The 25,000-nt window shown below is 48.4% G+C and overlaps 1 protein-coding gene and 1 non-coding gene across 2 annotated transcripts in view; both read left to right on the top strand.

Moving 5' to 3' along the window:
• The first annotated feature begins 780 nt into the window (after positions 1-780).
• plekhg2 (pleckstrin homology domain containing, family G (with RhoGef domain) member 2) overlaps positions 781-25,000 on the top strand; it is a 61,847-nt gene continuing 37,627 nt past the window's right edge. Inside the window, exons 1-4 of the mRNA XM_070969737.1 lie at positions 781-887; positions 9,034-9,111; positions 17,156-17,697; positions 24,314-24,414. Of these exons, the coding sequence (XP_070825838.1) occupies positions 9,063-9,111; positions 17,156-17,697; positions 24,314-24,414 (692 nt within the window). The 5' untranslated portion in view covers positions 781-887; positions 9,034-9,062. The remainder of the gene's footprint in view (positions 888-9,033; positions 9,112-17,155; positions 17,698-24,313; positions 24,415-25,000) is intronic.
• Positions 3,490-3,581, top strand: trnar-ucu (transfer RNA arginine (anticodon UCU)). The gene is given in 2 exon segments: positions 3,490-3,526; positions 3,546-3,581. It is a non-coding gene; the product is annotated as a tRNA-Arg (tRNA).

Here is a 25,000-nt window from a genome sequence, read left to right as displayed (position 1 = left end):
TTACATGACTCCACCTGTGGCTGCAGCAGCTTCACCTGGTTTACAGAAACACGTCACACCTGCAGACCTCCATCACCTCCATCACCTCCATCAGCACCTTCAGCTTCTCCTTCAGTCCTGAAATGAAGCGTTTAAAGAGCCGCTGACGAGAAACCCAAAGAATCTGTTTCTCAGAGACTTTGACTTCAGGTGGAGGCTGGACAGACTCCACCTCCACCTCTGATACCTGTCACTGTCCCTCTCTCTCCTTCTCTACTCTCTCTCTTCCCCCTTCTTATCTCTCCCACTCTGGCGGTTTTGCCCCCCCCCCCCCCCCCCCCGCTCTCTCGCTCTCTCTCTCTCTCTCTCCCTCTCGGCTGGTTTTGGACCTCCCTCTCTCCCTCCCTCCCTCCCTCCCTCCTCCCTCCCGCAGACGTGCCGTCTCTCCGCCTGAAGCTCATCTCCAAACCTCCGGATCGCATCTTCCTCCGGTGGACTGACTTTCCAAACTGTCCCGTTAAACTTGGACTCTTCGGTTCTGAGCTGCTGTCCATCCGGATGCAGAGATTACACGAAGCTCTGAGCGCACAGATGCTGGATGGATTCTCTTTCTTTGGCTTTTGGTGCATAAAACTTGTCCAAGTCGGTCAGTGGACGAACCGGAGGACCGAAGTTTTTGGAAATACTCTGCGGCTCCGTGTGTGTGCGCGCGCGCCAGTGTGTGTGTGTGTGTGTGCGTGTGTGAGAGAGAGAGGAAAGTTGCTGAAAGCTCGGAGTGTTTGATCCGATGCGTCCGGAGCGGCCGGTACAGCAGCAGAACACCGGAGTCAGACGCAGAGAGATCCGCGGGGTCTGCAGGGGCCACCGGCTGCTGGACGTTCATGTCTCCGCTGCGAACAGGCTCCGAGGTACGTCCACGTCCGCGTCTCTCACTTCATTTGGGTCTTTGTGCTCATTCTGAGAGAGCAAAGACAAACACACAGATATGAAATATGAATAGAAAATGAACGAAGAAGAAAATGGATCCTCACACCGACGCTTTTCACAATAAAAGCATCAAACTGATCCTTTTAAATCCTCTTCAGTCTTCATCTTCATCATGTTTGATAAAGATTTTGTTTGAGACATGTAGCTGTATGCGCGTGCACGCTTCCTGTCCAGGTCCATTGAGCCGTGTGATTGTGCGCGTGTACGTGACGTGTTGTACTCGTGTAAATGAGTGTGTGTGTGTGTGTGTGTGTGTGTGTGTGTGTGTGTGTGTGTGTGTGTGTTTTCCATGTTTGAGCGCTTCCTCGGTCTCACACATCATCATCAGACATGCATCATATTCACTGCAGACTCTTCTGATTGTGTTCATAAGGTCGTTAACTGACGATGACCTCTGACCTCTGACCTCTCCTGAGCTCAGAGCCTGTCAGAGTTCAGTGTGTTTCTGTTTGCTGGTCCCAGTCCTGCTCCAGAGGATGAACCTCATTGATGGGACTGAACCTGTGACCCCCCCTTTAGAAACACTCTAAACAAACATGTTGTGGAGGCTGTGATGGGCATTGCATCCAGTAGGGGGCGCCACTATTCTCATAAATCATGTGAAACTGTGGGAGATAACGTGAATCGGAGCCCCCTCATCCTCTCCGTCTCAGCTTTCAGACGTCTTTTAAAAACAAACTGACCACAAAGAAAAATGTGGACTGTCAGCGAGACAAAGAGACGGACGTAAGGAAGCGATTAGGACACAGTCAGATCCGTAATAACCCGCAGTTCTGATTAAATGACTTAATTTGAAAACAAAAACAACTTTTTCTTCTTGTCAGCATGTTCAGACTCAAACCAGCAGCAAATGCTAACTGCTAACAGCTAACAGCTAACAGCTCAGTGTTTGTATCTTCATCCTCTGACCTCCATTAAAACACATCACTGCTGCTCCTTCATCCCCATGAACACACACACACACACACACACACACACACACACACACACACACACACACACACACACACACACTACAGCACCAAATTATTACGCATTAATGAACTATTTTAAACATGAAACTGAATATTTTACATTTACATTTGTTAACGTTGTTAGAAACAATAAAAAAAGAACAAGACAGAGTCATGCTTTTCTTAACGCCTCTTATTCTGAAAGATCAGGCAGGAAATCAGAAGTCATGTTCTTCTTCTGACTGATGAGACCAAACTGTGTTTTTGGCTTCATTTAAAGTTACTGAACAAGTCAAACGTCCGGCCGTTCAGCGACTGTTTCCGTTTACACGGCCAGCAGGATGTCAGTGAAGGCACCATCTGCGCAGACGGACTCGCTGGAGCACATCTGTGTTTTATAGACGCTGCTGAGACGAAGCTGACGACGAGCAGATGATCCATTTTTAGAGCTGTGGCGGTGTGTTCAGGTCCTCCCAAAACATGGGACATTTCTGTTTTGACTAACAGGAGTTTCCTTTAACTTCCACACAAAGCTCAGAGCTGACAGTGAACTGCTTCACGCACACACACACTGAGGGAAAATCTTCTCTCATTGGCTGGTACCCAGACATGCACTGACTAATCACACACCACCTAACTGAGGGGTGTGTGTGTGTGCGTGTGTGTGTGTGTGTGTGAAGGCTGAATCATTGGGGATTGCATCTCTGCATGTCGGCCAATAAGACTCTTCGATTACTGCTAAGAAAAACACTAGTGGAATTATAATTGTGTGTATGAATGTGTGCGTGCATGTGTGTGTGCGTGTGTGTGTGCGTGTGTGTTGGCAGTCCTTCTGAACATCGATCTTACTAATAAAACAGTCAAGAACAAACACACATGTTAGTGTCTAAACTGGGTCAAACTCACTTCTTATTGATGCATCATGTGTGTGTGTGTGTGTGTGTGTGTGTGTGTGTGTGTGTGTGTGTGTGTGTGTGTGTGTGTGTGTGTGTGTGTGCACATCCATGTGTTACTAGTGTTGTAGGGACACATGTGTCCACAGTGCATTGTGGGGACTCGTCTTCCTTATGGGGACAGCTCCTGAGGGACAGGGGACACTGAGCTGAGGCTTCTAGTCTGTCACAGGTGAAATACAGGATGTGCGTTTGTCTGGTTTGTTTGTTTGTTAGTGGGAACAAAACATGAACTTGAAACCAAAGAGCGATCCAGTAAGAATGTCTGGCATTCACAGTGGTTTTAATGGGTTTAATGGAACATCTGAGAATCTTTGGATTGTTGAGATGAATCAGAAGCAGCTGGAAACGTCTGTCATCTCACTGTGAATACAGTTTGAGATGAAGATTAACTCAGAGGAGTGGACTGAAGAAGAGGAGGGAGGGATGAAGGAAGGAGGGATGAAGGAAGGAGTGGTGAAGGAGGACTCAGAGAAAGTTTGTCAGAATAATAAACATGAAGCAGGCTTTTTAAGAGGCTGAAGCCTCCTCATCCTCATGTTGTGTGTTCTTGTTTGTGCCTCTTTTCACCTCCTGTAACATCCTCCCGTCTCTCACTCCTCCCTCCCCCCATCAGAGGCTCTGTGGCGCAACGGATAGCGCGTTGGACTTCTAGCAAACTCCACGAGGAGAGATTCAAAGGTTGTGGGTTCGAGTCCCACCAGAGTCGACCTTTAGAGACAGAGAACAGTTATAGTCAGTGAGCCTGAGGTGTCCATCAGGCTAATGCTAACACTGAATGTCCGTCAGGCTAATGCTAACACTGAACGTCCGTCAGGCTAATGCTAACACTGAACCTTTGTCAGGCTAATGCTAACACTGAACGTCCGTCAGGCTAATGCTAACACTGAATGTCCGTCAGGCTAATGCTAACACTGAGCAGCTTCTCTAAACACAAGGAGCCATTGATTTCACAGGCCGACCGAATCAAACGCACCCCAACCATCTCAAGTATTTGGAGGCATTTCTGATATTGAGCATAATTATGGGATGTGGGAGAATCGTTTCCTCGGTGACCAGCGTTTGTCGTTTATAATAATTAGTCTGACAATTTAGGATAGTCTGAGGTCGGACAGAGGCTCTACTGTGACGTACAGCAGTGTGTGTGTGTGTGTGTGTGTGTGTGTGTGTGTGTGTGTGGTTCAGGCGACAGATGTATACCGCAGTGTTTCCGACCTCAAAGCAACACAGTAAACAACATAAACAACACACACCCACACACATATGGATACATACGGTAAATATGCATGTTGATTACTGGCATGCACACACACACACACACACACCAGAAATTAAAGGGCCGTTCAGTTTATGTGTGCTTTAATGACCACGAAAAATCAGGAAAAATGAGGTTCAGTTTGTGACCCTGATGGGGTGCAGTGGAGAGGACGTTCTAGAACATTGCTGGAGGAGTGTTTTAAAGGTTGTGGGTTCAAGTCCCGGGCTGCACAGTGGCGCAGAAGGTAGAGCGCGTGCCTCACAGCAAGAAAGTCGCTGGTTCGATTCCCAGGTCAGGCCTTTCTGTGTGAATTTTGCATGTTCTTCCCGTGCATGCGTGGCTTCTCTCCGGCTTCCTCCCACAGACCAAAAACATGCTCATTAGGTTAATTGGTGACTGTAAAATTGCCCCTAGGTGTGAGTGTGAGTGTGAACGGTTGTATGTCTGTGCCCGTTGACAGCCGAGATAGGCTTAGAAAATGGATGGATGGGTTCAAGTCCCACCAGAGTTTGACTTCATAGACCTTGTGCGACCTGAAGCATCAAAACGTCGAAGTCTTTACTGTAAACTTGCTCACGAGCTCGTTCTCAGCAGCTCGAGTAGAAACGAAGCTGTAATGTGTTCGTGGTTTAAACCAGGTGTGTGCGGTCAGAGGTACAGTAGGCTCAGGTGTGTGTGTGTGTGTGGTGTGTGTGTGTGTGTGTGTGTGTGTGTGTGTTTGGCACCTCCTGCTGTCTCTCTGTACATTCCCATCATGATTCACTGCCCCCCCCAACGCTCCACCGTCTCTTTATCGTTCCAGTCTTCCCATAAAAGCTTGTTGTCTCTGTCATTTCTTTCCACTAATTTAAGAGACACACACACACACACACACACACGCACACACACACACACACACACACACACACACACACGCACACACACACACATTTTTCTGTAACAGCAGAGTACTTTGCTGTGTGTACTATTAGTCACAAAAATCATAAATACATAGAGGGAATTTCCAAACGCTCGCTCGCACACACACGCACGCACACACACGCACGCACGCACACACACAGTCTCATCTTCGTGGCTCAGATGTCGCCTCGCAGGACTCGACTTCCCATAAAACAGGACAATAGAGCAGAAGACGGTTTCATGTGTGACTGATGATTCAGTTCAGCTGCTGGTCGACTCGTCGTGAAGCGTGTTTCATGTTCGTGTTCCCCTCAGGATGGACAGTGACACCTCTGATGACTCTTCATCTAGCGCCACCATCAGGTCGGAATGGGTCCAGCTGATGACGCTCCCATCAGCCTCAGCTGCACTTTGAGTTTAGTGCTAATGAGCTTATGTTAGCATGCTAGCATTCAGCCCAAGCTGCATCTGCATCCAAACAGACAGAGGTCAGAGGTCACAGTGTTGTCATGTTTCCCTCAGGAGACGTTTCACATCACCGTTTGCACATCATTCTTCTTCTTCTGCTGCATAAGCCTGCTCGTCCTCTGGAGTTTAAACGGACACAAAGCGAAGCGTCACTTTGTTCTGTGAGGAGACGAAGAAAACCGTTGACCTGCGCTCAGCATCAGTGTGTGCGTCATGAAGAACGTCACCTGCAGCGTCTGACTCGTCAGGTATCAGCTGATGGTCATGGTCATCACTTCCTGCCCTCCATCTGCAGTTAGCGCCACAACAAAAGAGCGACGTGACGTCATCAGCAAACAACCTGTTAGCGTTAGCGGCTAGCTGTGTGCACATATTGCTTTCATGTTGTTGTCAGTGTGCAGATGAACCATGTCCTGCAACCACACACACACACACACACACACACACACACACACACACACACACACACACACACACACACACTCACACACACACACACACAGGCTTACTCACAGTGTGTGTGTGGTCAGAGCTGCTGGTATTGAAGCTAACCAACTGTCAGTCCCAGTACCATCAGAGAGAGTGAGTGTGTGCGTGTGTGCGTGCGTGCGTGTGTGTGTGTGTAGCTGCTTGACGCCATGAGCACAATAGAAACAGCAGAGCAGCAGAGTGGAGCTTTTGTGTGTGTGTGTTTGAGAGAGAGAGAAACGCAGTGTACACACACACACGCACGCACACACACACACAGTGAGACCACACAGTGAGACCATGGGAACGTGTCTCTGTCTGTCTCGGTTGGACAGAGGATGAAGTTAGAACGTCTTTGACATCATGTGATGAATGGAAACAGAAGTTCAGGTCGTGTAACGTCTGAAGCAACGTCTGTCGCTTCATCCACAAATGGTTCCTTTAACAGATCAGATGTGTGTGTGTGTGTGTGTGTGTGTGTGTGTGTGTGTGTGTGTGTGTGTGTGTGTGTGTGTGTCTGCTCAGCATTGGAGAAACCAGAGTGTGTGTTCGTTGAAGCGTCCTGCGAGGCGATGCTGAGGGCTGAAAACCACCAGGCAGGCGCTCAGTGAGCTCATATAAACATGAACCCCAATACAAGCAGGGAAATGTAAACACACACACACACACACACACACACACACACACACACATACACACTGTACAGTGTGTGTTAGCTGTGATATTTCTGGACCCTCTGAGGCCTTCAGGCTCGTTAAAGGACGAGTGTGACTAATAACTCTAATTACGTCTTCAGAGCGGCTCGTCAGAGTTTCTAATTACTGTCATCAATCTTTGTTTGGTGCTGACTCACCTGGTGTGTGCGTGAACTCGCACTCTGAACGAGTCTGTGAGAACTTCAGATGTTCTGGACCAGCGTTTGTTCTGCAGCTACATTTCCCCAAAGCCGCTCAACTCCGGGACTCAAACTCACAACCTTTGAAGTCCAACACGCCGTCCGATGTGCCACAGAGAACGGACCTGAAGCTGGTTCCTCTGTGGAGCTCAGAGACCTGAAGCTCGGCTCGAACGGCTCGAGTGGAGAAACCGAAACTGTGTTTGACGCCTCGTTAATTTAATGAAGCTGATGCCTTCAATAACGCACACACACACACACACACACACACACACACACACTGAACCTGCTGCTGGGATGTAACTGAGAGTTTTGGTCCACTGCCATCGTCTGTCACTGAGGTGTGTGTGCGTGTGTGAGTGTGTGTGTGTGTGTGTGTGTGTGTGTGTAATTTGGCCAACCTCTCTAACCATCAACTTCAACGTTCTGTTCGCACAGAGAGTGTAAGTACTGACGGATGCTGAAGACCTGATGTGTGTGTGTGTGTGTGTGTGTGTGTGTGTGTGTGTGTGTGTGTGTGTGTGTAACCTCACTGTAACCTCAGAGTTGGTTAACCACATCGTTGGACCTGATCCACCACTCTCTCTCTCTCTCTCTCTCTCTCTCTCTCTCTCTATGTTCTCTAAGGGTCTCTCTCCCTCGCTCCCCCCCCCTCTCTCTCTCTCTCTATCTATGTTCTCTAAGGGTCTCTCTCCCTCGCTCCCTCCCCCCCCCCCCTCTCTCTCTCTCTCTCTCAATAAGTTTGATTGATTGAAGTAAACTTTGTTTTTTCTGTAATTCAGACTCGTACTTTCACCTTGTCGTTAACGCTGTCTGACCCCCCCCGCTCATTTCAGAGTCGTGAGTTCAACCCACAGTTAAAGTGGGAGTCGAACCCACAACCTATCAATTACGCCGCTTTCGTTCGACGGTCGAGGTCGAACGTGCTCTTCGTCGTGCTGCAGATCCTCTCACGCCTCCACAGTCAGAGCTGCCATGTTGTTCATGTCGAGAGGCGGAGAGACGAGACGAGACGAGACGAGGCGAGACGAGACGAGACGAGGCGAGGCGAGACGGTCTGTGGACGTCTGAGTCCTGAGACCTGCAGCGTCAGGTTCACGTGTCTGAGCCCGAGCGGCCGCTTCAGGACGTTTACTTCCCCTCATCATGTGTTCGGTGAGGACTGTAGATCTGCAGGATCAGACGGAACGTTCCAGGTTTCTGTGTTTGATAACTGAGATCTATCGATCAGCTCCGATCAATCAGATTCACCTGTGGACCCACCTCTCACTGGGCCTCATCGGGTCGTAGATGATTTCCTTTCGGTCGAGTTAAAAAATGTCTAAGTTTATTTTGAAAAGTCTCTTTCCTGATTCGACCCGTCGTGTTTTCACTTTTCTTCCATTTAAATGTGCAGAAGTTTGAAACTAAAGAAAGAAAAACGTCGTCAGGCAGGTGTTTCCTCACAGCGCAGGGATTTCAACCTGCAACCTGCAGACCTGCTCTGCATCTGGCCTGTATTACTGACACCCCCGACCCCCCTGCACCCCCCCACCAACTGCCCCCCCCCACCTGACCCACATCTCTGCAGACAGCTACAGAACCTCGCTTTATGGACAATGGACTAACTGGGTCAGTCTGTTACTGTATCAATGAGTCTGTCCTCCAGGACACACACACACACACACACACACACACACACACACACACACACACACACACACACACACACACACGCACACACAGATGCGCACAGACACACACACACACACGCACACACACACGCGCACACACAGACGCGCACAGACACACACACACACACACACGCACACACACAGACGCGCACACACACACACACACACAGACGCACACAGACACACACACACACACACACACGTGCGCACACACACACACGCACACACACAAACACACACGCGCGCGCAGCAGTTAGAAGAGACCACATTCTTGTGTCCCAGCCAAACATTACACATGTCCTCATTCTTTTCTTTGGACCTCCTCTTCTTCTCTTGAACAAAGACGTGTGTGAAGGTTTCTCCTCTTCGTCTCTTCGTGTCACCACTGAGCTTTTATGACTCTGAAGAAGAAGAAGAAGAAGAGCGCAGACGCAGAAAGGCATGCTGGGAGGTGTGGAGTTGAAGCTAACCAATGGTTTCTCACCTTTTCTTTCTCCAGGTTTCTACTTCCTGTGACATCATCACACCATGCCTGAGGGGTCACGGCGTGGCAGCCAGAGATCGCCTAGCAACACAGGTAAGGGGCGGGGCTTGTGGAGTTAAAAAGACAACCGGGATGTGTTTTTAACTGTCTCTGGATGAACGTTCAGTCCATCAACGCTCACGTTTCGCCTCCATGTTTTTATGTCGAGGTCGTTTATTGTTTTTATCGTTTCAAACTCTGAAAAATGTCTTTTTAAGTTAAAAAAATGAAATTACCCAGCAGCAGCAGCATGTCACGTTTCCTCAGTGCCATTGGCTGTACGAGTCATCTGAACAATCAGCTGCTATTGGCTCAATCTTTACTTCCTGCAGACGTGACATGGAAGAACCTAATTGGTTGAGTGAGGTGTCAATCAAAAAGTCATAAGACTGCAGCGGCCATTTTGAACCTACACCTGCTGCACGTGCTCAGTGGAGGTCAGCGCGTCTGTAATTTGAGACGATAAAACATGTTTGTGTGGATGATCGTCGTGTTGTGGACTGAACGTTTCACTGGATCTGGATCTGGATCTGGATCTTGATCTGGATCTGGATCTGGATCTGGATCTGGATCTGGATCTGGATCTGGATCGTGTGGACCTTCGTCAGCGTCCGCACACGTTTGTGTTGTTGATTGTTGGATTACGATGAGACTTCTCTGGTGAGTCCTCCGTTTGTAGTTGTTTGTTTGTTGTTAGCGTTCATTGTTCCTGCTGTTGTGATCACATCTGGAAAAGGTTTGCATCGATGGAAAGACAAGAATCTGACATGAGGACAAACTCCAGCGCAGCAGACCGACTGCTGCTTTTATTGTGAAGGGCTTTGGTTCAGACCCTTCAGATCCAAACCTGCTGCAGGCTGCAGAGGAGGCTGAGCGACCTCCTTCATCATCAGTCTGAGGGTCAGCTGATTCAGCTAGCATGAACAGAGATGCTAACCGAACAGGTAGACTCACCTGAACACCGAGCTGGAAGGTGAAGCCACCAGAGGCAGGTCAAAGGCTGTGGGTTCGAGTCCCATCAGAGTGGATCTCTGTGAGCAGAAACAGGCTTGATTCAGCCGTTCACGCGTGAACTGCTGCTTCCTCCTGCAGCCTGAAAGTCACTTCAACCAAATTCACTTCAGAGCTCAGCTCAGCTTTCTCTGAGCTGTGACTTCCTGTCACCAACCCAGAGAGGCCCAGCAGGACACACACACACACACACACACACACACACACACACACAGGCGCAGTAATGATGTGTAATTACACACAGCCACCATGCTGTTATATTGGCTTCCATAGTTAGCATTCACACACACAAATATACACAATCTGTGCACAGAACACGTTGCATTCATGCAACACTGGCATGCAGACACACACACACACACACACACACACACACACACACACACACACACACACACACACACACACCAATATACTCTGTGTGCAGGAAGTTGTATGGTTTGTGGTGATAAAGTGCAGCACTAAACAATGTTTCTGTCGTGATACACACACACACACACACACACACACACACACACACACACACACACACACACACACACACACACACACACACACACAATAAAATGCCACAGCAGATCTCTTGATTATAACCATAGAAAAGAACGAAGCAGAAAATAGAGAGAACGCCCAAGATAAGGCTGCAGAAAAAGATGAAGGATAGAATAGAAACTGAGGAAGAGGAAGAGGAGGAGAAGAGGGAGGAGGAGGAGGAGGAGGAGGAGGAGGTTGTTTCACGTCTGATGAGGAGAAAAGGAGGACTGCAGCAGGACAGAGGAGAAGGAGAAAAGAGTGAAAAAAGGAGGAGGAGGAGAAAACACCTATTTTTAGCTCCAGATGTGTTCTTGTCTGTGATTGGCTGCTTTCCGAAGCCTTTTCCTGTTGTGATTACCACGATAACAAACAGCCTGACCTTCATCAGGTTAATGAAGAGACCAGCAGACTCCCAGTTTAAAACACCGACTTCTGTTTCCTGTTTAACGCGAAGCGTCGGAGTGAGAGCTGACAGAGACGGACAATCAGCTGATTGTTCGAGGGAGTTCACGTCGAGCTGGAGGAACGAAAGTAAACACAAGGAAGCCGCGCTGACGTCGTGTGTGTGTGTGTGTGTGTGTGTGTGTGTGTGTGTGTGTGTGTGTGTGTTTGGCACAGTGCTGGGAAGGGTCAAAGTTCATGTGGGCTGGTCGTAACATCAGTTGTCTGTCTTGATGATGATGTGAGACTCACTTCCTGTCTCTGTCTCAGTCAATTTGTCACATTATCTGTGCTGTTCTCACACACACACACACACACACACACACGCACGCACGCACACACACGCACACATTTTTCTTCTTAAGTGAAATAACGTTGGACAGAGCTGATTGGTCGATTTGAACGCTTTGCTGTAGCTCAGACGTTCTCGTTCTCCTCTTGATGAACTCTGAAGGTCTGCTCGTGTAGCGCCATCGTCAGGTCAGCATGTGTCCTACACCAAATACCTGCACAGCTAACCACATTCCCATCAGCCTCAGCTGGACTTTGCTGCTAATTAGCTAATGTTAGCATGCTATCGTGATAATCTGACATTTTAAACAGTACACCTGCTAACTGTCAGCATGTTAGCATCGTCACTGTAAGAATGTTAGCATTTAGCTTAATGCACTTCTTCACAGAGCTGCTAGAAGGTAACGTGAGTATTGAAAATATTTAGCTAACAGCCGAGCTGTCAAAGCCAGGCTGCCCCGGGCCCCCAGGACTCCAGAGGCCCCCAAAGCTCCAGAGGCCCCCAAAGCTCCAGAGGCCCCCAAAGCTCCAGGGTCACTGCAGCACTTTGGTTTATGATGCAGCCGCCTTCTTTTGGACACTGTTGGCTGGAGACATGGCTGCGGTCCCTGGTCTGTTGTCCTTGATACCTTCATCAGAACCACATCAGTGAACAGATGACAGTCGCTGTGGAAAGTCTTCAGCATCAGATGTTCAGAGTCTGTGCAGCCAAAGCGAAGCAGACCCGAATCACAGTGTTTGTTTCCTGCTTCAGTCTGTCACTCACCTCAGAAACCAAACCCTCTGTTCCTGCTCTCGTCAAACAGCCTCTTCCTGTGTTCGTTTCTGATGCGGTCAGCTGATCGAAATCAAGCTCCTCTTCATCGTCCTCTGGCTCGTCGAGGTTTCTGGATGTGTTTTCCTGCAGGCTGCGGGGTGGGCCGGCGGATATTTATTGTTCTGTATCACAAACAGCTGAAATCGGCGTTGAACGCTGCAGCACAGTTTAATTGACTTCGGCTGCTCTCAGACAGATTTCAGCTGCTGTGAAGCTGAACGGGAATCAAACCCGTCAGGTTGTCTCTCCGCTTGACGAGCCCTTAAATCAAACCGTTTGAAACACCAGCTTAGAGATCAGAGCGTGTTCGTGTGCTCACCTGCAGGCGTGTTGCTGCTCGGTGATTTATCGGTTCGTGCTGAAGCTCCAGCACGTTGCGTCACCGTCGAACACATAATGACAGCGAGGAGCTGCTCTCTCATCACTGTAATCACACACTGGAATCCACTCCACCTTATAGTTTCACAGCATGTCGTTAAAGGGGAATTCCACCTTAAAGATGCATTCACAGCTCACGTACTTCAGGGAAAATTGTGTTCTTCAGGAACAAAAGTCAGATCCAGATTTAGCAGGTTTGGCACTTTATAATGAGACTTTGAAGTTTTGTCTCATTACAACTTTTTGTCTTTATGGTTTGTGTTTAATAGATCAAAAGATAAATATTGATGGATTGAGATAAATTGATGAAATCGAATTGTAGACGTGTGTGATGACTGCAGCCTTTAAAGCCTTGAACAGCATCGTTATAGAAATACACTGTGAGTGTATTATATGAACCTTAGTCTCTGTGTTTGTTGTAGTTTTAAATGATTTTATGGTGTTCTCCTGATCAGGGACGGTGGAGATGAATCAAAGACCCAAACGACCGACTGAACCTTTAAAATCCTCCAGTTTCATTTAGCGCTCGTCATCATTCGATCAGTGTCCTGGTCTGAGCGTCCACAGCTGGCTGTCGGCGTGGATTGTTTTTAGGGTGGATGTCAGAGTCGCAGTCCCTCTAAGTCTTATGTAACAGAGTTCCTCCTGATGTGGAGTTAAAGGTTCACGTTCCTGTCAGACTTTACGACACGCCAACATGAAGATGAGCGGCCGGCGTCGTGTTTGAAGACGATCCACGTGACAGAAGAAGAACATCCAGGCTCAGAGACGGGAGGACAGACGAAGGACAGACCGGGGACAGACGGGGGACTGACGGAGGACAGACAGTTCCTCAAGGAGCTGTCTGAGGTCCTCTGACATGGTGATTAGGCTGAAACTGACCGGTCAGACATTTGAACAAACTCTTCATTTACCCAGAATGCTCGGCGGGTTAGCAGTGGTCTCGGGTTGTAAAACGGGGTCTGTGTCGGGGGGCTGTCCTGTTCCAGGTTCAGATATGAAATACGATCCAGGTTTCCAGTTTGAGTTCCAGATGTGTGAACTGGAAGATTCATCAAACTCCAGAACACAGAAGTTTAAAACCTCTGAGACGATTTCACAACTCAGGAAATCACAGGGACCGTTCTCCTGCCTCCGCTCGAGCCAACTGTGAGCTATGCAGTACTAATACTGCGCTCATTTATCAGGAATGTGTACTTTGTTGGATCGGCCGACGCAGCACGTTGGCGAGCTGCAGCTTCAGTCCCAGTTTCTATAGAACGACACGTCTTTGAGTTCTTCTTGTCGCCGTGTTCGTAGATTTCTCAGGCCTGCTGGTGTGAATGTGCACAGCTGGTCCTGATCAGTCGGGTCGCTTCGTTTGGGTTCAGGTTTCATGGTTTTTGGTGATTCTGCAGGAAAACTTCCAAACTTCTGGATGTTTCTGCGATCAACAAGTCTTTTAAAGGTTAGCAGAGAAATTCAGAGTGTTGGGAGGTCTGAGTTAAGGTCTGTCAGGGGGTTAGGGTCAGGTTAGGGTCAGGTTAGGGTCAGGTTAGGGTCAGGTTAGGGTCAGGTTAGGGTTAGGGTCCGGGGGTCTGCAGTCCACCATCAGAGATAACATGTTCATGGTCTTGGACAGCAGATGGATGTAAGCAACAGTTACTGATCGGTTGCGTTCAACCGATCAATGAATTCAGATTAGTTTCTAGACTGATTAACACTGATTAACATTGATTAACGTAGATTAACAGCAGAGTTGCACTGCTGAGGATGAAGTCTTGCTGGTTTGAGTCTTGGAGCAGAGTCAGACCTGATAAGTGGGAGAGAAGGGGGAGGAAGGGAGGGAGGAGGAGTGATCTCAGCAGGGATGAGGAGCGAGGCCGCTGAGCCTCCTCAGACCTGCGCCTCCTCCTCAACAGGTCTGACCTGGAAGCTCCTCGTGTGTCACATTCAGGTTCATCTCTGATCCACAAAGAAAATCAAATCAGCTCAATGAACCAGAAATTCTGCTGCATCATGTACTGAAGAGAGAGTTCATTAGAGACACAGGATGTGTGGAGGAAGCCAGCGAGACACACACACACACACACACACACACACACACACACACACACACACACACACACACACACACACACACACACACCCTGACTGACTCACCCTTTTGCTCTACTGAACTGAGAGCTGAAGCACGTGTGAATGCCATCACTAAATAAGGCTGCAACTGCTGCTGCTCGTGTGTGTGTGTGTGTGCGTGTGTGTGTGTGTGTGCGTGTTGACTGTTGTCTGGATGGAGGTATATCTGCAGCTCAGCTCTGTGTGAGTTTTTTTTTTCATGTCAAAAATACAAAAAAGTTAATAAAATCTTGTAAATGGAGGTTCAGCGCTCTGATTGGACGATGTGGTGTCAATCATTTCCGCATCATCTGGAAACAATGATGGCGCTGCTCATGGTCTGAAAACACCTCATAAAGGTGTCTGCTAACGGGCAAATGTTAGCTTGTTAACACACACACACACACACACACACACACACACACACACACACACACACACACACACACTCACGGTGACAACAGGTTCAAACATTCGAGGGCTGCCCGGTTCCATCCGTCAGCGGCGTCCACTGAGACCCGACACGTCTTTACAACACGATGCTTTTCCAAATCCAACATGGCCTCCTCGTGTGGAGCGAAGAACAGCAACCACACGTCTGCAGCTCCACGCCAACGCCGCCGCTGGCAGGCGCTGACGGCGTGACGCCGAAGAATCTGCTCAGAGGGAAAGAATGAGGCTCTCATGGCTGCATGGAGGAAAATGTTCATGCTGTTCATTAACGCTCATTAACTCCTGCCGCCGGGACGTCTCGACGTCAAACGCTAATGAACGGACGTCAGACAGGTGGAGGCTGGAGAGGATGTGGTTACATGAAGAAATGACGGAGGGAAACGACACCACTGAGTCTCTAAATACGAGTGAATGTGTTTGATCTGACGGGAGGCTTTTCAACCCAGGAGACTCGTCCCTTCAAGAGTGTCTTTAATCCCGATGAAGATGAACTTCAAGACACTTCCACTCACTCTCTGTCAGCCAATCACAAAGCTGCTTACAAGACGTCTTTGTTTCCTCGTCCACGCCTAAATCATCTCTTTGGCGTCCAGTCTAAACCCGTCTGTGGCATCATTAGACGCTCGTGGCGACACACGGGACATGTTTGATAACCTGGCATAAAAACACAGTTTCCCCCCGCTTCCAGTCATTATGCTAAGCTAAGATAGGCTAGGCTAAGCTAAGCTAACGCATCCTGACAACACAGCTCGGAAAGACAAAGCTTGATGAGCGCAGAGACAGTCTGTCTCCACAGAGGACGACGCTCAAAAAGACGTGAATGAGGTCAAAGCTGGATGATTTCAAACAGGAAGTGCGTTTTTTGTGTTTCAGATAGTTTTAAAGACAAAACTCTGACAGGTGAGATGCTTCAGGAGCTGGATGAGGATGAATGAGGGTGATGAGGATGAATGAGGATGATGAGGGTGATGAGGGTGATGAGGGTGATGAGGATGATGAGGATGAACGCTCACATTGGAGGACGTGTTGCTCGTTTCACATCCAGACTCATCAAATTTGTGCAAAGGAGGAAGAAGTGTGTGTCGCTCAGCAGCGATCAGACGCTCCGCTCTGCTGCACACACACTTCCTGTTTACTCAGAGGAAGACAGCTGCAGGTTTGCGCCACTTTAATTCCGTCTGATGATCAGAAGGTCGTGTGACGGACTGGACGCATGTTTTCTGCTCGCCGCTTCCTGTTTGGGCCCAAATCCAGCTGAAGCTGCCCGGAGGACACTTTGATTGGCAGGTGGGTCGATCCATCGAGCTGCTTCCAGGTTTTCAAAGGAGAGTTTGTTCTAATGAGGCAGCACACACACACACACACACACACACACACACACACACACACACACACACACACACACACACACACAGCTTGTGTTCACCGTCTGTTTGGCAGGTTTTGGGAAACAGTTTTAACAGTGCAGGTGTCTGGATGTGTGTGTGTGTGTGTGTGTGTGTGTGTGTGTGTGTGTGTGTGTGTGTGCGTGTGTGTGTGCGTGTGTGTGTGTGTGAGCCAGCTGTGAACAGCGGAGCAGCAAACGAGGTAACACACTCCATCTGTGTTTATTTGAAGGTGAAACAGTGAATCAGGAAATGCGTTGAGCTACAAGGAAACCTGATCAATGATTTGAGTCGATCGATCAGCTGATTGATTGATTCCTTTAGCATGTCAGCCCAAACGGACGGTTTTCGACTCTTTTTTCTCGTCTTTCGTCACTAAACGTGAACATCAGAAACGTTTCAGGTGTTTTGAAGTCGTGATGCGTTCAGGGGAAACGGGCCGTTTGTGTTATCAGTGTTAGCAGCTGTACTTCCGCCTGCATGTCACACTTTGTGTGGACGGTCATGTGATTCGTGTCCACCTGTTCTTCCTCTCACTGAATTGACTGATGTGACCGTCCGCTGTTTCCTGTTATTGATCACATGACTCTTAATGTCCTGATTGGATCGTCAATTTAAATTTTCTTTCTTCATGTTTTGATTGGCTGATATCAGCTGATGGACTGAAGCATGTCTCTCTGTGTCTCCACAGCCGCCAAGCGTCCCTCCTCAGTCTCGTCTCTGAGTGGGATTGTGGGTAGGATGATGTCGTCCGGCGAGCGAGGCGCCTCGTCCTCTTCCTGCACCTCCGTCAACACCGTCTGTTCAGACAGCGAGCGTCCCGCCTCCCTCTCCCTCTCCTCCTCTGCCTCCTCCGTCTCCCTGCAGGACACTTCCCACTCCTCCTCGTCCTCTTCCTCTTCCTCTTCCTCTTCCTCTCTGCCCTATGGCGCCGTGCCGACATACAACGCCTCCTCATCGTCGTCCTCCTCCTCCACGCCGAAGAGAAACGGCTCGGACATCAGCCTGGACCTCACTCCCCTCGTCACGCCGCACGGAGGAGCAGTTCCCGGAGGAGGGAGAGGAGGTGGGGTTTCCAAAGTGACAGGCGGAGGTCACGCCCCTGATGGGCACGGAGCCAATCCTGCGGCGGCGGCAGCTACGCCCAGACAGCTTTCACGGCTGGAGCGAGTGGTGCTGGAGATCGTAGAGACCGAGCAAGCCTACGTCAGAGACCTGAAGAGCATCGTGGAGGTAAGAGGCCGATGACGCCGAGGCGTTAAACACCTGTGAGCTGAACAGGAAGTCATGTGGCAGAGAGCCACTTCCTGTCAAACCTCAGTTCCATGAGCTCAGCTTAGCTGACTGTGAATCTCTGCATGCTAACAGTCAGTGTGTTAGCTTAGCTTAGCTTTATGGACTGACTGTGAATCTCTGCATGCTAACAGTCAGTGTGTTAGCTTAGCTTAGCTTTATAGACTGACTGTGAATCTCTGCATGCTAACCGTCAGTGTGTTAGCTTAGCTTAGCTTTATGGACTGGCTGTGAATCTCTGCATGCTAACAGTCAGTGTGTTAGCTTAGCTTAGCTTTATAGACTGACTGTGAATCTCTGCATGCTAACCGTCAGTGTGTTAGCTTAGCTTAGCTTAGCTTTATGGACTGGCAGTGAACTCTGCATGCTAACAGTCTGTGTGTTAGCTTAGCTTAGCTTTATAGACTGACTGTGAATGTCTGCATGCTAACCGTCAGTGTGTTAGCTTAGCTTAGCTTAACTTAGCTTTATGGGCTGACTGTGAATCTCTACATGCTAACAGTCAGTGTGTTAGCTTAGCTTTATGGACTGACTGTGAATCTCTGCATGCTAACAGTCAGAGTTTTGGCTTAGCTTAGCTTTATGGACTGACTGAATCTCTGCATGCTAACAGTCAGTGTGTTAGCTTAGCTTAGCTTTATGGACTGACTGTGAATCTCTGCATGCCTACAGTCAGTGTGTTAGCTTAGCTTAGCTTTATGGACTGACTGAATCTCTGCATGCTAACAGTCAGTGTGTTAGCTTAGCTTAGCTTAGCTTTATGGACTGACTGTGAGTCTCTGCATGTGGACAGTCGTCGCGTCTCTGTTGGAAACACAGTTAGACTCTGCGTTAGCAAACGTGGACGTCCTGTTTCCCAATCTTCTACCTCGATTACACAAACCAGGTTTCTCCTTTTCGTGGTGTTGAAGAGAACCAGAGGAAACCAGATTGCAGTCCTGAATCAGCTGGCGTTCACTGAACAACACATCTCATGAGCGTGTCTGTCATGTCACCATGACTCAGGGCCCATTAGCCTATCAGTGCTAACCACGTAGCTGTTATCATGTCATCCATATTGTTGCGCTCGCTGCAGGCTGTAACTCTCTGAGGCCGCAGTGACGCCTGCGTCTAACAGGAGATTATCTGTTGACCTCAGACCTCAAATCACCATGGCAACCAGACCGTGGCTCTATATTTTGAGGTGTGGTGGGGCCCTCATAAAGAGCACCTGCCAGCCAATCACGACGCTGCTGTGGTTTCATGTACGAATACATAGAAACAGGAAGGAGAGGTACAGTACACAGCTCTGTGCGTGCGTGTGTGTGTGTGTGTGTGTGTGTATGTGTGTGGGAGGAGCTAGCTGTAGCCTGGATTTACTGGCCAGGTGTGAATGCCTCTGGGCTAGTTTACCTGCTGCTGGCCTCACACACACACACACACACACACACACACACACACACACACACACACACACACACACACACACACACACACACACACACACACCTTACATGAACATGAAGGTAAAATTTGATTGGTTGTGTTTCTTCCTCGTCCTCCTCCTCCTCCTCTTCTCGTTCCTGGCTGACGTTTTCCGTCTTTTCGCTTCTTTCTTTTTATTTCTCAGCCTCAAACTGAACATTCGTCTTCGCTCTCAGTGAATTATTCTGAACATTTGTGTCGTGTTGTTTTCCACGTTTCCTCTCGCTGATTGATGTCTTCGCAGCGGTGACGGTGGCGTGGCTTCATGGAGGTCTGTGGATCCACCAAGCTGAAACACCCACTGCATGGACTGACATGAAAATAGGCTCGTTCATGTTCCCACTGACTGGTGATGTTAAGTCAAAGCATTAATCGACTGTCGTCAGCTAAACTTTACATGTGCATGATAAACATGAGCATGTTAGCAGTGTCACAGCTGCCAGCATCACTCTCAGTGTTGTTGATGAACCTTCCAGACATTTAAATGCAACACTAAGTGAAACCAGCATGTTCAGCAGAGGTTCGAGCAGCTGTTGATCGTGCACATGCAGAAGTCACCTTTAAGGTCTGAGAGCGTTCGAAACGCCCTTAAACTTAACTTAAATCATTAAGAGCAGTTTGGATTGAAGGTTTCATTCACGTGAACAGAGACGTCTCTTAAGGGAGGTTTCACAGAAGTTTCAAGTTCTTCGTTCAGTAAAAAATGAACTTTTTTAAAGGGAGTTTTGAATGAGAAAGAATTCACTGACTTGGTTGTTTGTGTGTTTCATCCATCATTGGTCCAGGTGCACCAGAAGTCAGCCAGGCTGTGTGTGTGCGCGCGTGCGCGTGTGTGTGTGTGTGCGTGTGTGCGTGCGTGTGCATGTGTGTGTGTTTGCCTCCATCTGTCTGACTGGAGTGTTAAACATCCTTTTGAAGTAAAAGAGAGAATTTACTGCTTCTTTTCATCCTCTGCCATGACACACACACACACACACACGCACACACGCACACACGCACACACGCACACACGCACACACACACACACACACGCGGCTCGGCTGTCATCACGTTTATCAGCTGTCTGTCAGTTTCTTCTCTCTGACCTCCAGCTCTCTCTCTCATCACCACATCTTTCTTCTTCGTTGGTTCCTTCCTCCTGACTCTCTCTTCTTCTTCTCCTCCGCCGCAGCAGTTTATTCTGGATAATTAAAAAAAAACTCAAGTTTGAGAAAAATGCAGCAGAAATTATTTTTGCTGCATTTTAACAGTTAACAGTCAGTGTGAGGAATCAGAGCAGCAATCCCAGAATTCCTCTCTCCTGATGGAAAGGAGGTCTGATGGATGATAAGTGTGTGTGTGTGTGTGTGTGTGTGTGTGTGTGTGTGTGTGTGTGTGTGTGTGTGTGTGTGTGTGTGTGTAATGTAAGCCTTCATTCCTGCTGCTCTCTGTATTTGAGGTTTTGCTGAAGTCTGGTTTTGATTGAGGCTACATGATGTCACGCTCACTGGGAATCTGAACCAACGGCCATAATAGGCCTGTGTGTGTGTGTGTGTGTGTGTGGTGTGTGTGTGTGTGTGTGTGTGTGTGTGTGTGTGTGTGTGTGTGTGTGTGTGGACTCAAACACACTGGGAAACAGCTCCTCCTGGTCGTGTCTCACACACGCTCAGATCCACCTGGTTCGACTCTTTTCATTCAGTTGTAAATTAAAGCGCCTCCTCTGCGCTCGCCGTCTGCCTCGCTGCTGCTGCATTCTGGGAAACTGCTGAAATAGGTGAACTGAAATTAGGAATAAGTGGAGTCATTTCATCTGACGGAGCTTTTGCTGTAGTTTTCTGGGAGGGAAAAGTCGGTGGTGGAGCGAACATGAGACGATGGGTGCAGCGGGGATCCTGAAGCTGACCTGCAGCCAAGTGGGACAGGAAACTGAGGGGGAGGAGGAGGAGGAGAAACAGATGACGGGGAGGGGGAGAGGAGAAAGCTGGAGGGGTAAGAAGTAGAGAAAAGATGAGGAGGTGGGGGTCTGGGGGACAAGAAAGGGGGAAAGTAGAAAAACAGGGAGAGAGAGGGCTGAAGTGAAGGGTGGAGGAATGAGTGACGGAGAACAGCAGCAGCAGAAGAAGAAGAAGAAATGAGAGAGCGAGTGAAAGAATAAAGTGAGGATGAAACGTCGCTCTTCCTCTGTGGTTTCAGCTTCAGGCTGCAGCTGATACAGTCATAAACCTCAGCAGGTTAACTGACCCTCCGTCAGGTTAACTGACCCTCCGTCAGGTTAGCTGACCCTCCATCAGGTTAACTGACCCTCCGTCAGGTTAACTGACCCTCCGTCAGGTTAGCTGACCCTCCATCAGGTTAACTGACCCTCCGTCAGGTTAGCTGACCCTCCGTCAGGTTAGCTGACCCTCCGTCAGGTTAACTGACCCTCCACCAGGTCCAGAGTTCAAACGACAGTCATGAAGCAACGAGTGATGTGGTCAGTGTGACTACTTCCTGTTAGCTAAACATGCTAAACACTGATGATGATCCTGATGATGATGATGAAGATGATGATGATTAACAAGCAGCTCCTCGTCTTCAGTTCACTTTTGATCTAAAATCATTTTCAGGTTGTTTTTAAGGTGAAGACACTTTGCTTCACACCTTTTGTCCTTTCTCTACCTCGTTCTGATGTTCGATGCTGATTGGTCGTTATGTAAATGCTCGATGTCATCTCAGCTGGAGGTGATGTCAGACTCTTTCATGGAGGACGTCTCATGTCCTACCAACAGTCAGTGTTCGATTCTTCAGACCAGGACCAGCATGTTGCTCTGGTATCTACCCAGACTTCAACCACAGCGGCGTCCAATCAGACGACACTCGTCAACAAACGTCTGTTAACTGATTTTTAACAGTTTTGTATGTTAGCAGCCGTGTTTCTGTTTAGTTATTATTATTCTGCCTCGGACACCTTTTAATCATTCTTTCCTGTCAGCTGGTATGAGCCATGTTTTCACGGCTTCTTCTTCTTCTTCTTCTTCTTCTTCTTCTTCTTCTTCTTCTTCTTCTTCTTCTTCTTCTGTGGCTTTTATAGCAGCTGATCAGTCACATGAGTTTTGTAATTTGGTCAAAGTTTCCATGAACACTTTTTAGAAACTTGTGTCTCAAGTAGGAAGACAAACAGGACGTGTTGTCTCATCGTGTTGTCTCACAGTTTGAGGGACTCGCTCATAGAAACGTCCATGTGAGCGTATGAACGTATGTACGAAGCAGTTTTTTCTTTTTAATCTTCCACCTCCTCCTGACCCACTTTCAAACAAAGGCCGACTCTCCTCCTCCTCCTTTGATCCGTTGTTTTTCCTCCTTTTCTTTCACTCCTCTCGCTCCTCTCCTTCTCTTCTCCGTGTTTTTTTCTCTATCTCTTCCTCATTCCTCCCGTCTTCTTCTCCTCTTCACCTTCCTCCTGAACGCTCTCATTTTTCACTCATCTCTCGCTGGCTTTCTTCACTCTCCCTCCACGCCCTCCGCTCTGTGTTTCCTGTTGCCTTTAAAAGGTGATGAATGTGGCCAAGGCCTCTCATTATAAGGCCCATTATACACACACACACACACACACACACACACACACACACACACACACACACACACACACAGAGTTCTTGTTTTTGTAACCAGTTCAGGAAAAAAACAGCAGAAATGTGACGGAGGTGATTTTTACTTCTCTTTCCAAACGTCGTCTGTAGAATTTACTGGAATGTAAATGAAGTTTGGTTAATTGGTTTCACTCGCAGCATCTTTCACTGCGCGTTTCTGACCAATCAGGAAGCTGCTTCATGAGGAGCGCAGAGTGAGATTAGCTTTCTCTTCTTTATTTTAGTTTTACTGTTGTTAAAATCCCGTTTCCGTCTTCTTATGTTGCTTTTCTTTTATGTCTTTTCCTAATGAATTTCCGTCTTCTGGCCAAATATCAAATATCTGTTATCAGGGGTGAACCTCCTGCTGCTGCCGGAGGTTCTTTACATTAAATGACCTGTAGGGGGCGTCTCTAGCCGAGTGTCCGTCCAGATTAAGTGCAACTTTGAACAGAATTTCCCGAGAAAAGACAGCATGTGTCGCTGCTGTTTGAGCTCAGAGGATTGTGAGACGAGGAGCAGGTTCTGCTGCTTCGGCTCCAGTAAAACCTGCTTCTGGTCTTTTTGGGAACCCTGAACAGAGACGTCATGGATCCCAGTTTGGGACCCAGATTCGTCTTCCTCCCTGGACGAGTTTGCAAGTCCGGCGTCCTCCGGCGGCTCGGCGTTCGGTCAGCGATGATGTGAAAGTTCTTTGTGGTTTCTGGACTCTGCCTCTGCTATTATCTCATCTGTCTCACCCTCTCCGTCCCCATGTCTCTCGCCCCTGACTCCTCTCCAGTGTAATCTAATTACTAGCTACTACAGGAAATGACCTCATGCAGCCTCTGACGGGATCGGATGATGGATTTTAGTTTGTTAAAGTTTCCATTACAGCACGAGTGAAGGACTGCAGTGTTTGTCCACTAACAGTCCTCGAATAGAAGCTCTGTCTCGTCCTGTTTAACCCTTTGACAGAGGAGACGGCAGAGTCCAGGTCCTGCTGATCCATATGATGTTTTAGGACAAACTCACCGTATTTATGACGTTAGAAAACGATGAAGACCAGACCTAAAAACAAACTTTCTGCTTTTTATTCAGTTTTATATTTAAAAAGTTTGCTGATTTCTTCATCAGCTTCAGTTTCTCTGCTGCTCATTAACTTCCTGTTTTTCTTCTTCGTTGTTTCCTGTTTGACTTCCTGTCTGATGCCCGGTGGTTTCCTGTTCACACCACTAGCTTCCATCTTGAAGGGTTGATGTGTGTGCTCTGGTAGATGAGGAGGAAGGCAGGTGTTTCACTGGTTTTCATTGAAATAATGAAGCCGTAACTTTAAAATGCCACGTTTTCAGAGGGAGTTTTGAATGGGATCGCTTCAGACGAGCAGAAACAAACCAGCTGTGAAACGCTCAGAAATCTTTAAGATGAAAACACTCATTAAAAACATGCTTTGTGTGTGTGTGTGTGTGTGTGTGTGTGTGTGTGTGTGTGTGTGTGTGTGTGTGTGTTTGTGTGTGTGTCTGCAGGATTATCTGGGCTGCATCATCGACTGCAGCGCTCTGCCGCTCAAACCGGAGCAGGTCAGCACTCTGTTCTGCAACATCGAGGACATCTACGAGTTCAACAGGTAACTCACCTGCTCCTGTCCATACACACACACACACACACACACACACACACACACACACACACACACACACACACACACACACACACACACACAGAGCAGGCTGGCCACCAATCACGGGGCTGCTGCTTGGATCTCGGCCTCCTCTTGTCCACATCTTGGAGGGTCTTTGAGAGCTGCACCTCCTGACTCTGATGGAACATGTCATGACTCAGTCCAGATCCGGATCCGGCTGGTCTGCCTCCATGTTTTCTCTGTGAGTCGGAGCCTTCGCTCTGTTTTCACTTCACTCAGATGAAACATGAAATATAACTGGCAGCTGTGAGCTGGTGCAGCAGCAGCAGGAAATCCATCGTTATCCTCTGCGTGGACTCAGGCCCTCAACCAGAAACAGGCTGATGAGAGCTGCTGCTGAGTTTGTGTGTGTGTGTGTGTGTGTGTGTGTGTGTGTGTGTGTGTGGGTGTGTGTGTGTGTGTGTGTGGGTTCGTGGTCATCTTGCGAGCATGGTCTCTGAGATGACGTGGAGCCTCTTCCTTCATGCTGGAGACCCAGAAAGCCTCCGCAGTGCTCATGAGATGGAGCTGA

This window comes from Chaetodon trifascialis, chromosome 9 (genome assembly GCF_039877785.1).
Source record: "Chaetodon trifascialis isolate fChaTrf1 chromosome 9, fChaTrf1.hap1, whole genome shotgun sequence".
In the NCBI taxonomy this organism is placed as follows: domain Eukaryota; kingdom Metazoa; phylum Chordata; class Actinopteri; order Chaetodontiformes; family Chaetodontidae; genus Chaetodon; species Chaetodon trifascialis.
This window is presented reverse-complemented; position numbering and strand designations above follow the sequence as displayed.